This window comes from Phasianus colchicus, chromosome Z (genome assembly GCF_987193195.1).
Source record: "Phasianus colchicus chromosome Z, bPhaCol1.hap1.1, whole genome shotgun sequence".
NCBI lineage: Eukaryota > Metazoa > Chordata > Aves > Galliformes > Phasianidae > Phasianus > Phasianus colchicus.
The window spans coordinates 64312468-64328317 of record NC_143476.1 but is presented as its reverse complement, the minus strand read 5'-3'; the positions used below and the strand labels follow the sequence as shown (position 1 = coordinate 64328317).

The 15850-nt window shown below is 41.0% G+C and overlaps 1 protein-coding gene across 8 annotated transcripts in view; it reads left to right on the top strand.

Moving 5' to 3' along the window:
- The window catches only part of RCL1 (RNA terminal phosphate cyclase like 1), a 35081-nt gene that overhangs the window by 297 nt on the left and 18934 nt on the right, over positions 1-15850 (top strand). The window contains exons 2-7 of one of the 8 annotated variants that reach the window (XM_090130834.1): positions 1828-1899; positions 2639-2814; positions 7312-7386; positions 8692-8866; positions 10047-10188; positions 12955-13101. In XM_090130834.1, coding sequence (XP_089986960.1) covers positions 1828-1899; positions 2639-2814; positions 7312-7386; positions 8692-8866; positions 10047-10188; positions 12955-13101 — 787 coding nt within the window. Of the gene's footprint in view, positions 1-1827; positions 1900-2638; positions 2815-7311; positions 7387-7937; positions 8377-8691; positions 8867-10046; positions 10189-12954; positions 13102-15850 lie in introns of those variants that run through there. The other 7 variants (XM_090130835.1, XM_090130836.1, XM_090130842.1 and 4 more) reach the window with 7 other exon arrangements.

The window sequence follows — 15850 nt, the reverse complement described above, 5'->3', positions numbered from 1 at the left end:
TCAGCCCGCCGCTGAGGAGGGATCCGGGCGGCGAGGGCCGGGTTTCGGCCGCGGGATGTGCCTGCTCCGTGCCCGAACGGGGTCACCTGCGGCCCGGGTGAGGATCACTGTCCTGGGAGCCCGCAGCCGTGTGGGGAGCCCCGCGGCGGGCAGCCCTTTGCTCCCATGCGGAGCCCTTGGCCCCAGAATGGATACTGGCGGTGTACGGGGGCACGGTGGGGCGCGCAACGGCTTCGGTCTGGATTTGGGTTTGTGTTCAGTTGTGGGCGTGCCTCTTTGGTAGGTGTCGCCGTTTGGGTGTTGGTAATCCAACGTGCAGCTCGCTCAGCTTGTGACCGGAGTGTTTGCAGTGAAAGCCTTCTGCGCTCCGAGGGCCTAATGTGCTCACGAGGTTGCACTCCGGTGCATGTCCCATCGCTGCTGTGTGAACTTTCTCTCCGTGGTGACGGATAGCAGGACCAACACTGTGTGACTGGGACACCAGCAGTGCTGTGTAGATACTGACACACTGCAGTTCCTGCAAATAGCTCTTTCCTTTCTTAACTGTATCCGAACAGCTTGTACAGAAATAAAACATCAAAGATCACTGCTTGGGAAGCAACAGAGTGTTATTGATCGAGAAGTCCTGCCACCCACTGACGTGGGCATGTGCACTTGGTCCTTGAAACTGGCCGGGTTCTGAAATCTGTGTAAATTCAAGCTCTCCTTCATATTAAGCGTACACCAGCCCGGATCTTGGAATACTTCAGTACAAGCACTTACTTAAGATATGCTTGTTCTTTCCCACGTCTGTTAGCAGGAACCCATACAGACAGGAGAAACCAATTAGCACCACACAAACTTCTGTAATATAGACTGTAAGCAAAAAGAGAGAATCACAGAATGGCTCAAGTTGGAAGGGTCCTCAAGGGTCATGAATCTCCAACCCCCCTGCCACGTGCAGGGCCACCAACCTCCCCATTTCATATTAGACCAGGTTGCTGAGAGCCCCATCCAGTCTGACCTTGAACACCTCCAGGGACAGGGCATCCACGACCTCTCTGGGCAGCCTGTCCCAGCACCTCACCACTCTCTCGGTAAAGAACTTCGCCCTGACATCCAACCTGAATCTTCACTCCCTCAATTTAAAACCATTTCCCCTCATCCTGCTGTTATCAATCCTTTCAAAGAGTTGATTCCCCTCCTGCTTATAGGTTCCCTTCAGGTACTGAAAGGCTGCAATGAGGTCACCCAACAGCCTTCTTTTCTCCAGGCTGAACAAGCCCAGTTCCGTCAGCCTGTCGTCATGGGCGAGGTGCTCCAGTCCCCTGTTCATCTTCGTGGCTCTCCTCTGGACCCTCTCCAACAGCTCTCTGTCTTTCTTGTACTGGGGGACATCACCTCCAGAGAGGTGATGGGAAGAATTAAGTGTTTGTAGTCTTAGCAATGCCATTGATAGTTTTGAAAATGGAAAACTGGAACATCTTCAGTTAGCTCCTGGTGCCCGTGCTTCAGTAGCGCTTCACATCTGAACAGCAGTTCTAAACTATGATGTTACAGAGGATAGTAGGAAACTGTTATTAGCTTGTTGTACTTGGGGTTTTACATGGGCTAAGATTTGGCTAGGATTTGTACGTACATGCAAACATTACCTTTATTGTAAGCAAAATGTAACTTGTCAACAGCTTTATCCTGGGTTTAGCTGATCAGATGCACCAGCTTCTGTCATTTGCTCTCTACTTGCTTTATGCAAAGGAAAATGTTTAAGTCTGGTATGCTGAAGTTTCTTGCTGTTTTCAGGAGTAAATTTAAGTAACTATAAGATTATTTATTTGTTCTACTCCTCAGACTTTGAAGCATGCTTTATTCGCCTTATTGACAAAGTGACAAATGGCTCTAGGATTGAGATAAACCAAACAGGTGAGATCTGTTTTCTCTTCTTCCTCTGTTGCAGTCTTCCAGACTCTATCACTTGAAGTAAAAATTGCAGCTTGACAGGTAGATGTTTAGATAGCATTGACTCCATGAATTAGATGTTAGTAAGCACAGAAGCTTTTTAGTAAAGGATTACATGAAAGATCATGCATCTCCAGAGTGCAGTGCACTAAGGGAGGTACATTACTCAAGACTGAGGGGTGATATTGTATTTAATATGTAGGATCTCCTAGCAGAGGAGACTCACTGAACCAAGCAAGGTTTGTACTTGCCAAGTCATGTTCCTAAGAGGAGTTACAATTACTTTGATCAAGAAGCATCCCATGTAGGACTCTCAGCTGTCTCTATGATGTGTAGATTTTCAGGACTGGTTTGTCAGTGAAGTGGATAATATGTCACTGGATAAACTGAGACAGGTATTCAACAGAGCATAATTTCATTCTATCTTCTTTAAAAGATGGTAGTTGCTAATTTCAGCATTTGGGGAATGCTTAGATTTTCTTAGTTTTGGAGGAGGGCAGGAAGAAGGAGAAATGATGTATGAGACAGTCATCTGCCTTGACCCATTTATTTACTGTGGTCTTTGAAGTAGAGTGGTGGTAATGCTGCCAATCTTCTATAAAATCTACTGTCCCTGGTTGCAAAGTGTTTTTTTGCTGCAGTAATGGCTAGCATGCTGACATTGCTCTAATTTTCCTTTTTTCCTCACTGGCTTCTTTCCCAGGTACTACCTTGTACTATCAGCCTGGTCTTCTATATGGGGGCTCACTGGAACATGACTGCAGCCCTAGCCGCAGTATTGGCTACTACTTAGAAAGTTTACTCTGTTTGGCACCTTTCATGAAACATCCACTGAAGATTGTTCTGAGGGGAGTAACAAATGATCGAATAGATCCTTCGGTAAGTAATAAAATGTTAGTTCTGGAGGAGGATTCTTTCTTTCTAAATAAAGATTAGGAAGAAGTATATAAAGTATACTATGTTTTTTTGTAATCTTTCACAGTATGTGGTATTACTGCATCTGCCAGCAAGATGATAAAACGAGCATCTTCTGAACTGTTCCCTTTTTGCTCTTCACATTACATTCAGTATTGGCCTTTGACTTTCTGTTCTGTAGTGCTTCTGTTTTCTCATCTGAAAACTCTCTAAATGTCATGTGAGGCCCTTCCACTAATTCACTTCTCCCACAGTTAGGACTGTTTCTACTCCATTATATACTTATTTGCTATAAAAAGAAGAAATCGTCTATAAGAGTTGGCTATGACAAAGAAGGAATCTTTGATCCTTTTAGAATTATGGAATGGCTTAGATTGGAAGGGATCTTAAGGGTCGTCTGATTCTAACCCCCCCTGCCATGGGAAGGGTTGCCAACCACAGCCCCATCCAGCCTGGTCTTGAACACCTCCAGAGACGGAGCGTCCACAGCCTCTCTGGACAGCCTCTTCCAGAGCCTCAACTGTGCCTCTTAAGTAAAACATTTCTTCCTAACATCTAGCCTAAATCTACCCTCTTATGGTTAAAGCCATTCTGACTTGTCCTATCACTATCAGACTTTATAAAATGTTGGTCTACCTTTTTCTTATAAGCTCCCTTTAAGCATTTGAAGGCTGCAGTGAGGTCTCTCTGCAGCCTTCTCTACTCCAGGCTGGACAAGCCCAATTTCCTCAACCTGCCTTCATAGTAGAGGTGCTCCAGCCCTTTGATCATCGTCATGGAACTCCTCTGGACTCTCTCCACATTCCTCCTGTACTGGGGGTCCCAGACTTGGACACAGGACTCCAGGTGGGGCCTCACTAGTGCAGCACAGAGGAGCAGGATCACTTCACTTCTCTCCCCCTGCTGGCCACCCCTCTCTTGAGGAAGTCCGGGGTATCATTGGCCTTCTGGGCTGCAAGTGCATGCAGCTGGTGCATGCCCAGCTTTTTGTCCACCAGGACCCCCAAGTCCTCTGCAGGGCTGCTCTCAGTGAGTTCTTCTCCCAGACTCTACTCATATCTGGGATTGCCTTGACCCAAGTGCAATATTTTGCACTTGGTCTTGTTAAACCTCAATAGATTCTCACGTGCCCACTTCTCAAGCATGTGCAAGCCCCTCTGGATGGCATCCCTTCCTTCTATTGTGTCAGCTGCACCACTGAGCTTTGTGTTGTGTGCAGACTTGCTAAGGATGCGCTCAATCCCACTGTCTGTGTCACTGATAAAGAGTTGTAGAGTGCTGGTCCCAAGGAAGACATCACTTCTGATCCCATTCCATCTGGACATGGAGCCACTGATAACAGCCCTCTGGCTATGACCGTCCAGCCTTCAAATCCACCTCTCTCCAATGTAGAGATAAGGATCTGGTGTAGGTCCATGTCAAAGGCTTTGCACAAGTCCAGATAGATGGCATCAGTTGCCCTTCCTTGGTCCACCAATGCCATCACTCCACTTAGAAGACCACTGGATTACTGAGACTGTTTTGTTGACTGCATCTTTTTCACCACAATGAAGAGATTTCTTTTCTTAAATAAGTCAGAGAGGAAGAGCTATCCAATCTGAATGTTGCTTTAAATTAAGTTTGGATGCTCATCTAAGTAGCTGAGTCCTGATTCTGGGAATTAACCCTTTTTAGGCACTATGCACATTGGCCAAGAATTAAACAATTTTACTTGAAAGGGGTGTCAGAACCAGAGCCAGTTAGTTTGTGCTTGAAAGGGGCTTACACCTGCCTAAGCTCAGGCACGGAATGATATTGGGGTTAGAGCAGCTATATTCCATCAGTTCACAGTGTGTTTGCAGTAGATGTAAAATGCAGAGTTGTGTGCTAATGCATTGTATCTTATGTTTGTCATGTTGCAGAGCACAACTAATTAGTGTGACTCAACTAACAAATAGCAGTAAATTACTATATGGTGATAACTTGATAATGGTTCCTAAAACTGGTTTAAGTCTGACTTATGTATGTTTAAATTGTCTGAATAAATTTCAAACTGAATGCACATTTGCCCTGATTTCAGCTAGGACAGTATTTATTTCTTTGTGGTGGATGGTAAAGTGCTGCATTTTGGATGCTAGAGAAAAATAACATTGATAACTCATCAGTGTGTTAGCTGTTGCAGAGCAGTGTTTACTCAGAGCCAAGGACTCTTCTGCTTCTTGTTCTGTTCAGCCACTGAGGAGGCAGGCAATGCACAAGAAGTGGGGAGGGGACACAACCAAGACAGCTGGCACAAACTGACCAAGGGCGTATTCTATACCATAGAAGAACAATAAAACATGGGGGGAATTAGCTAGCATGGTGGCTATCAGGAGAGAGGCAGCTACTATTGCCTAGGAACTGTCTGGGCATTGGCTGGCAGGTGGTGAGCATTTGTGTTATATATCACTTATTTTATGTATTCTTTTATTATTTTCCCTTCCTTGTGTATCCTATTAAACTCTATCTCAGAATATTGAAGCACTGGAATATGTTGCCCTGAGAGGTGGTGGCTGCTCCATCCATGAAGACATTCAAGGTCAGGCTGGATGGGACCCTGAGCAACCTGATCTAGCTGTGGATGTCCCTGTTCATTGCAAGGGTGTTGGACTAAATCACTGTTAAAGGTCCCAACTTAAATGGTTCTGTGATTCTTTGCTTCAGCTCATGAGATTTGCTTTTTTTTCCTCATTCTCTTACTTATCCCACTGAGGGGAAATGTGTAAATGGCTTTGTGGTGCTGAGCTGCTTGCTGGTTAAAACAATACCAACATAAAGTGTTTTTACAATGTATTTTGTACTTCACACATCTCTGCAGGTTGCTGAAACTAAATACACAATTTTAAGTGGTACCTTAAATGATTTTGGTGCTTAAGTACCTGGAAACTTGATTTCAAATTGATTTGGGCTTTTTATTGTTCAGTAGGTAGAAGGTGCAACTGGGTGAAAATGTATTTATGCTTTTCTCAAAAGATGCTCAGACTGGTCTATCCTTCTGCACTCTTTCTGCTTGTCCAAGGGGAAGAAGGGAGGGAAAACCAGTGTTAATACTTCTTTAAAATGAGCAAGGCATTTTTCCTGTTTTTCATGTATGTGACACCCTAGTTCAAGTTCATAGATACAAAAGGCAAGGCACCTGCTCACTTGTTTTGGAGGTTAAATTGTCTATTTGGTTGGATTTTGAAGTTTAGCTTAGTTTGTAAGAAGGTTATTGTATCTTGTTAACATATGTCTGTATTTTCGAGTTAGGTTAACTCTGTAAGAAGTATCTTTGTCTGAGTGCATTCTATATCTGTCATATGTGGGTGAATGGACAAATTCACATCTACACGTATGACAACTTACATACAGATCTTGGCACTTAAACATGATTGCTCACGTACTATCCCTTTTGAGCTCAAAAAAATAAGCTCTGCTGCTTTACAGATTTTTTATGAAGACATTAAAATATTGATACTTAGTTGATATCATTGAAAGCAACCCAAAATCTCTCTCAAGTATGATGCGCAGCAAAATTTGGAGAATGAGAACTACAGTAACTCGGGTGGCTCTATCAGGTTGTTGTCAGTACTTTCACTGGAGCTTGCACTGTCTGCAAAACAGAGACATGAAACTCAAGGGTCATGGATTCTGGCTGAAACCATGGAAAGTAGGGTGCTTTATTTCTGCATGCTCACAGTGCTGTCTACTGTGCACCCGTTTCTTTCTCCACCTGAATTCTAGTTCCTCTTTGGTCATGCTGTCCTGGTCCCATCTTTCCCAAGTTGTTTGTCGTGCATGATTTGCTATTGCTCTGCTTAAATCAGTTTTGTCACATTTGGTGCTAAAGTTTCAGTGGAAGAAAGACATCAGGCAGTCATTGTGGTCTTAGTTTAGCAAAACAGAAGGAGTAGTGGCAAGCAAAATCTAGCTGAGACCTAGATCTAGTGAGTAAGTGGCTCCAAGGGAAGTGAATGATTTTTCATTTGCTTCAGACTCTTCTAGTTACCTAGAAGCTTCTGTTTTCCAGAAACAGATGAGAAGTTCTTGACAAAAGATCTTTCCAGTTCAAGATTCTGCTCTAAAATATGCTCTTGCAATCATCATACATTTCAGTTGTCAGAATTTTTTCATAATAGCTTTTTTTTTTTTTTTTTTTTTTTTTTGCTAACCACATTCAGAGAAACAAGTGAGCAGTTTTAGCTGAGCCATGACAGAAGTCAGACTAAGGAAGAAATCCAGAATAAGAAATTCTATCTCCATAGTTTGCTGTTGTAAATTTTGTGAGTAGTGAGATCTTGTGATAATTTAAGAGTAAATGAAGCTCTCTGCCTTCTTCTGTCTGCCCACAGAGTGCCTACTACAGAGAAGCTTCATTCTCGTTAGGCATCTTGTATGACTTTTAAGTTACTGACTTACGTAACTTTTGTAAAGGGTCTGCTTTTAAAACTATGTGTTTTGTAGGTTGATGTCCTTAAGGCAACAGCTCTACCACTACTGAAAAAATTTGGAATCGATGGTGAAAGTCTGGAAATCAAGGTATGAGAGTATGTTTGTTTCTTTCTAAACATACATGGGAACAATACTTTCAGCTGCTTCACAGGACTATGTGCTTGCTTCCTTTTTCTATCTCTAGCAGATATCTGTTCCTATCTAAATAATATATATTATCATATAATACTATTTGTCTTGTTCATGGCATGTCTCAGATAGCATAGTACACATACAGTGGTTGAGGGTCTGTAGTAGAATAGAGATGCAAAGGCTGTGTGTAGAGAGGGTGACAAATGCAAGTGACCTTTCTGAGTCTTGGGGATCTTTGCAAATTAAGAAACCTTTCTGCTTTCTTGTTCCTCTTCATTTAATGTAATTTCTTCTTTTTTACTCCTGTTCTTCCTGTCTGCCTGGGGCTAGAAAGTAATAATTCAATCTTTTGTCTCCTTTACCAGCAAAGGTACTGGATCTGTATTTGGTTAATGTTTACTTCCCGTTTGGAATATATAATGTACAGTAAAGCAACTTTTCTCTAAAGACTACTTTTTACAGACATAATAAATTTATGTACAGAATAGGCTCAAGAGTAGAAAATATAATGTTTCTAACTAGGAAAGACTTATTTAAAATGTATGAAGGCCTAGAACCCACTTTTAGTCTTTGCTTGTTCCTCTATGACTTCACAGTTTCTCCCCTCATCCTGCCAATGGCCCAGGATCTGTTGCAACATTGCTGACATCATCAGGTTCTGCCTGGGTGGTGCTACAGCAATCCTGGTCTCCAGTTCCCCACTGTCATACCTATCTAGTCTCTGTCCCTGTGGGTGTTCCCAGTGCTCAGACTTGAGACTGCCCTCTGGCCTCTCCTGCTTCTTGGGTGGAATGGTGGGATCAGGACGGGCTGGCAAGGCTTTTAAAAAAGGAGGGAATTTGTTCATTTTGATTCCCGTGTAAGCATGTTAAGCATCAAAAAGATAACACTCTCTTCAGCAGTGAGATACAAATTTAACGGTAGTGATCTAGTGTTGCAACCCTGGTAAATATTGTAGGGTTTGGGGTTTTTTTGCCTGATTGTCTTTGTTTTTGGTAGTGGTGTATTTTTTTTCCTTCATTGGGAATTCATGCCTACTGTATTTGAAATAAGAGAAACAAGGGGGGGGAAGTAAAAGAAGCCATTTATTGCTTATAGGTTTGGTGGAAAAAAATCTGTTTCTGCCTTTAGGATGTCTTTTTCTTACTTGTGTTTACTTACTGATAATGACAACATTTTATTTTAAGTAAAATTAAATCTATCACGTCTGATTGAATATATATTCTTTGTGCTCCTTGCAACTTGTTTTCTTATTTTCAGATCAGCCGGAGAGGAATGCCTCCAAAAGGAGGTGGAGAGATATTATTTGCTTGCCCAGTGAGAAAGGTCTTGCAGCCTATTCAGTTCACTGACCCAGGCAAAATCAAGCGCATTAGAGGAACTGCGTATCCTTCCCTTACATTCTTTTTAAATAAGTTTGCTTTTAAGGGAAAAAGTAAGTCTCCTAATTTGAAATCCCAACAGCATACCTGTGTTGCAGAGTATACATGCAGGTAACACAAGGCCACTTTTCATGGAGTGAGAATGCAGATTCCACTAGCATATCTCAAAAGCACTGTGTTCAGAATGCTGTTGTTCAAAAAGTATCAGTAAACAATTAAATGAAGTGTGCTGTTGTATTTTAGATCTAAAATATTTTCAGTAGCAAGAAATTCCATCTTATATGTAGCAGCACAAAAAGGGATGTTACTTTGTCGTAATCCAGTTGGAACAAATGTAGTTTTGCTATACACTGAATACTTAGCATCTTGGTTGTTAATGAGCAGAGTGCAGAGTGTTGGATGGGAGCATAAAAGAGTTCATTTTACACCTCACTGCACATACATGAACTGATCTTCTTGTTGGCTTATCAAAAGCAATTTGGTAGCTCTGCCTGCAGCAATGCCATTGGAGTGGGAAGTAGCAAGGGATTTATTCCCTCGAATCATGTGTAATATTTTTTCTGTTGTCCTCTATTTTTGGCTTGTTACTTCTATGCTATATGTTGTGAACCCACTCTTATTATAGGAAGACACAAAAATCCGTTATAGGCAGCATATACTAAATGTTATAATTGATGAGCTTCAGCTCTCTTGAGCATTGTCCAGCTTGTAGTTTGATTTGTAACAACAAGAATCTCAAATGTAGTCTAGATTTGATCACTCAAAAGAAAAGCAGGAATTGGGGCTGGTTTCCTGCTCTAGACACATTTCTCCTTTTATCTTATGGCATGCTGTCATAGATGTATGCAAGAATGGGATGCTTTGACCTCTATTCCAACTGCGTATTTGGATGAATGCAGCACTGCCAATTGAGAGCAGCTTTACTGTGTGCATGAGCTGTAGAATAAGAAAGGGTGCAACTCAGTGTGCTTGTGGTCGCTGTTTTCCATGAAGAAAGTCATTTTATTTTGTTCTCTCCAGCTCTATAATATGTAGTTCTGTCCTGTTTCTATGTGAAAGGGGAAGCACTGGCTTTAGTGACATCTTTCTAGCTTGACTTTAAAAAACAGTATCATCCTGTGCCAATTTCAGTGGATTTGTTTGATGTATGTGAACAACTGGATTTTTTTCTCAGAGGTAAAAGTTTGCCTAGTGTAAAGGACCAACAGAAGACATTTTCTGACTTTTTTGTAGTGTCCTCTCAGCAGAATTGTCCTGCTTCGCTGACATACTGGTCTACCCATCCTGCTTTATTGCAGACTTGCTTGCCAACAACCTTGGGCCTCTGCACCTGTAAACCTAGCAGGAATAAAAGGAAGCCTGAAAGGGACCCCCAGTGAGTAGTTGTTGTCATTGATTCCTTACTTCCTGCTGTTTGCTGTTTTGAAACTTGGACCTTCAGACAAGTGCATTCACCGCCCTCCATCCCTTCTCCAGTACAGTGGGCTGACACTGGCACTCCTCAAAACAGACTTTTGAAATAGAGTGGTGATCAGTCTTTTTCCCATCTGTTTTCCTTACTCTCATTCTTTCTCCATTTTCCTCAGTTTTCTCTCTTTGCTCTTTTTATCCCATAAAATTATTAAGTGATTTCAAGACCTATTTCACTTTCTGAAAAGCCATATCTCTCATAAAGTTTTTCAGTAATGGTGAGGCTTATTTCTGTTCTTTAAGGTCATATAATTTAACTGCGTAGTTTAAAATAGAATCTAAGTATCTGCGGGATAATTGTAGTATATAGATTCTTGTTAAAACTAATGATTGAGTGTGGACCTGTGCATATCATTTTACCTTAATCTAACCTGGAGTTTTTGTGAATCTGGTCACTCCTTCCCTCTCCTTCGAGGCAGGATTTGACACCAAGTGAGAAGTCATCCTATTTTAGCCTGATTACTAAGTGATCGTTCAAGCCAGTAGAAAACAAAATGTTTTAGAAACAGAAGTCCTTGGATTTTTCACGTGTGTGTTTTTGATCCTTCAATACGCCGCTGAACAAATCTGTTTTTTTACAGCTGGGGATCTTGTGTTGCCATAACTTCTTATAATCATCTAAAATGTTTAGTGCACCAACTTGAGAATGATCAGTTCTCTTTATTATTGTTTACCGGTTTCACCCTTAAGATCTTGAAGTTTTTCACTTGCCTACTCCACAAGAGCAGACAATAGAAATTTGTAGAAAAGAAAGTTCCCCTCAGCCAGCAGGAGAGTGATGGTTTCTCTGTGTTGCCAGGTATAATCAGGTGGCTGCTTAAACGCAGAGCATGAGTCTGTATTAGCTGAGATGGAATTTTGAGTACAGATGTGTCTTATATGTTTGAATATCTCTTGAGAATACTACTGAAGTAGCATCTGAGTGAGAGGGCACAAAGGATGTGCAGAAAGATGATGATTTCTTCCTTGGAATGGTTATCTTTGAATGCTGAGTGACTAGAGCACTAGAGAGTTTAAATTTATCAAAGCATTGCAAAAGAGTAGGAGACAGCAAAGTTTTAGCCTTCTAAAATTTTTTTCTTTTGTAAAACTTTTGTTTTATTTTCAATTCTCCAATTTCTTCTACGTTAAGGTGGAAGGAAAGGATTTCTTGGTGTTAGTTCAGAATAATTTTGCCCACAAACATCTTTTTCTAGGGTGTGAATAGCAGACTATCCAGGATGATAGAATAGCAAGATAAAATTATTGAAGGACATCTCTAAGACCAGTTTTTACCTCACAGTAATAGTCGGTGTTTCTGTAGATGTTCTGTTTATCTCACCTCAAGGTATATCAGTGAAAATACTGTAGAAAGCACTAAGTATATGATCTGTAGGTACAGGCTTTGCTGGGAAAATGAGCTTACATTCATGGATGGATTATCCTGTTTGACCAATCTAGTAACCTTTTATGATGGCATAACTGCATCATTGGACAAGGGAAGAGCCACTGATGTCATCTATCTAGACTTCAGTAAGGTCTTTGACACGGTGCCCCACAACATCCTTCTCTTCAAATTGGAAAGATATGGATTTGATGGGTGGACTGTTCAATGGGCGAAGAACTGGCTGCAGGATCAAGTCCAGAGATTGGTGGTCAAACTCAATGTCTGGATGGAGATCAGTGACAAGAGGTGTCTCACACAGATCAGTGGTGGGACTGATACTCTTTAGTACTTCATCAGTGACATTGACAGTGAGGTTGAGTGCATCCTCAGAAAGTTTGTGGATGGCACCAAGCTGTGGGGTGCAGTTGAAACACCTGAGGATTGAGATGCCTTCCAGAGGAATCTTAAACAGGCTTTAGCAGTGGGCCGAAGAGAACCTCATGAGATTCAACAGAGCCAAATGCAAAGTCTTGCACTGGGTAGAGGCAACCTGCACTACCAATACAAGGTGGGGCATGAAGGGATTGAGCGCAGCCCTGCTGAAAAGGACTTACGGGTACTGGTGGATGGCAAGTTGGACATGAGCCAGCAATGTGCCCTTGCAGCCCTGAAAGCCAATTGTATCCTGGGCTGCACCAAAAGAAGTGTGGCCTGCAGGTTGAGAGAGGTGATCCTGCGACAGTGAGGCCTCACCCAGAGTACTGTATACAGATTTGGAGTCCTCAGTGCAGGAGAGACATGGACCTGTTGGAGAGCTGCCAGAGAAATGACTGAAGGACTGTGGGGACAGGTTGAGAGAGCTGGAGCTATTCAGCCTGAAGAAGAAAAGGCTCTGTCGTGACCTGATAGCAGCCTTTCAATATCTAAAGGGGAGCTACAAGAAAGAAAGGGACAGACTCTTCAGCATCGTCAGTGGTATTAGGACAAGGGGAAATGATTTCGTACTAAAAGAGGGGAGTTTGGGGTTGGATATAAGGAAAAAGTATTTTGCAGTGAGGGTGGTGAGGCACTGAACAGTTTGCCCAGAGATGTCAAGGAAGCCCAGTCCCTCAAGACATTTAAGACCAGGCTGGATCTGTCTCTGAGCAACCTAATCTAGCTATGCATGTCCCTGTTCATTGCAGGGAAGTTGGACTACATGACCTTTAAAGGGCCTTTCCAACTCTTAAGAAAACTACATTTTTTGAAAGATTGGGAACTCTTGACTATTTTTGCCAGTCTCTTAATTATTTTTCATTATCACAGTTCCTTAGCTCAGAAATACAGGTATTCTGTCAGAGTGTCTCCACAAATGGCAAACAGAATGGTGGAATCTGCAAGGAGTGTCCTGAATAAATTTCTCCCAGATATTTATATCTACACAGACCATATGAAAGGGGTCAGCTCTGGAAAGTGAGTATCCAGTATTTTCAGGAAGAAGAAATGTAGGTGTATATATTTTTTTGCCTGCTAGCATATTCTGATCTGTAATTTTACTGAGCTGTAGACCATTATTTTCTATTTCTGACATTAAATAAATATACCTTATAGGGGAAAAAAAAGGAATGAATCACTAGATTTACTCAATGCTGTGATAGAAATACTGTTTTCTTAAACTAACAATGTAATTTATCATTACTGCCACTAAAGGTAACCTGAGCTCTATTCTGTTTTAAGCCTGTTTACAGAATCACAGAAGTAAATGCAGAATGCACTGATGTGATATGAAAACTAATGTTTGAATTTTACTCTAGACTATCTGATGGAAATGGTAATACTAAGGTTGGAACCTGAATGTTTTCTAAACTATGTTATTCTCTGCTTTACTATGACATAAACAACTGTTCTCTCAACAGCAAGCTAATGTTTCAAATTTCCTTAGAGATTTGCTAGCCAGCAGAACACAGAAGTGATGCTCATGATTCAGACAATTTTATTGACATCTGTTAGTAAAGCTATCTTGTCACTTCTTTGAAGTTGGAGATTGGGATAATTAATTTGTATGCCGTCTTCCTGTATATTCAGTTCCCAGCGTGCATGCTTTTTTTTATTGTTTCTGTTCTTGAAAATACCATCTTTGAAATGACTTGTTAACTTCATAAGTCTACACATCTGAAAATTGTTAACTAATTCTTAAGTCTCTTTTCTCTTTCCTGATTTCTCTATCATATTTAATATTCCATGTTAGTAAATCTTGTGGGTGCAGATAGTTAACAATAATGAAAATTTTGAAACCTTTTTTTCTGAGGGTGTAAGTTTTTGGTGTTGTTGTGGTTTGGGGTTTTTGTGATTGTTTTTTTCAATCTACCAATAATATGGAAAATTCAAATGAAATAAGGCAGCCATTATTTTCTGCTTGTATGATTAGCCCATGTAGAAAAATAGTAATGGCACGGGAAGAAAAGGGGAGTTCCCCTTTTCACATTGCTGGTGCATGTTAATGTCCATTGCTGCTGTGCTACCATATTCAGCATAAGTATGGTGCCAGCACAGTCCCATTTCGGCAAAGCTTTTTGTGTTACTGGTTTCCTATTGCTTCTATACGTGTAGACAGGACAAGGAAGGTAAGCAATGCATCTCATTCCCATTGCAGTCTCTGTTCAATGAAGAGTTAAAACAGTGAGGACTATTTCAGCACACGTGTGCCCAGCTTAGACAAAGCCTTGATTTCAGAATATAGGGTGTTGTATCCTGTCCCTCGCATAGTGCCAAAGCTTCAGGAAGTAGATTTGAGCATTTTCTGCCACCTGTGATGTCTCTCCGAACAAAAACTTTGAGTTTTCTGAATTTACAGCAGAGTGTTCATCTTTGCAGATGTTTCCTAATACTGTTTCCACGTGCATGAGACACTAGATGATTTTGTTTTGGCAGTTTGTCACGTGCTACTGAAGGCTAACAGAGTCTGCCATGGGATATAGTTATTATTACTGTCCAAATTATAGTCCCTAAGAAGCAATATCTTTTGACTCTTGCTGTCTAGATCTTTCTTTCAGAGGAAAGGAGGAAGAGAAAAACATCTTTAGCATAACTTCTGTGTTGCTGAATGAGAAGCAGTAGTTAAGTATGGGTGGGAACCTCCAGTATCTGTTCATTCCCTCCCTACTTAAATGCCTCTGGCAGAACTGTTCTTTTCTGACACTGGGACAGTTTGTCTGTACTGGTATTTAGGGTTTGTTTTTGTGGTTTGTTGATATTGGTGATGTTCCTTACCATTTTGGGTGAGTGGAGTTTTTTTAATTAAAAAGTTTGGGTATTGGAGGCAGTGTGAGTCCATAACTGTGGGAAATGCTGTATGTAGAGAAAAGTCAACCTTATTTCGAATGGCTAGCTGCTGGTGCTCTTCCAGCACATAAAGATACAAGGGTCTTATGCTATTTTTTTTTCTAGTTACAACTTTTTGATTTCTCAGCAAGTTGTACAATACCATCTGTTACTTTCTTTTAGCAAAAGTATTTTTTAATATTGATAAAAGCATTTTTTTAGGATGCTAAGCTCTGAGAAGAATGCGTAGGTTGCTCCAAAGTGATGCCTCCTATTTATTTGCAAGGAAACTGCAATATATACAAAGAGCACAATAACACTATGGGAGTAGATTCTCAGCTACAAAGCAGTATTTTCCAACATAGTCACTACCATTAACCATTTTGTGCAGTTTATTTGATCAGTGCATTTCATTTTGTGGTGTGACAGCTGTGCATGACCATCCAAAATGCGACTTGTCTTTCACATCACTGTCATCACCACTGCTAGTTGGAAGTGGATGAGCTATAAGGTCCACTCTAAACCAAGCAATTTTGTGATTCTATGAAATGCAAGTATTGTAAATCTTTTTTTTTTTTTTATTCACCTGCTTGGTACTGTAGCTATTCTTGCTATATATTGAAGCTTCCATGCTAAAAGATGGATCCCTAAAGAAAGTTGGTTTTGTACTTGAATCTGACAGAGAAGAAACTCTAGGTACTTCAGAAAATTTCAAAGATTAATTAGTAGATGTGATTTTTTTTTTTATAGAAAATGCTGTTTCTGGGATTTGGTTGGCTTTGTTTTAATTTCTTTTTTCTTTTCTTTTTAAGAGTTTGAGCCAGAAATATCCATCACAGCCTATTTGGGAATAGTGATACTAGATTTAGCTTTTAGATACTGTTAATGTTTTTTCTAGGGC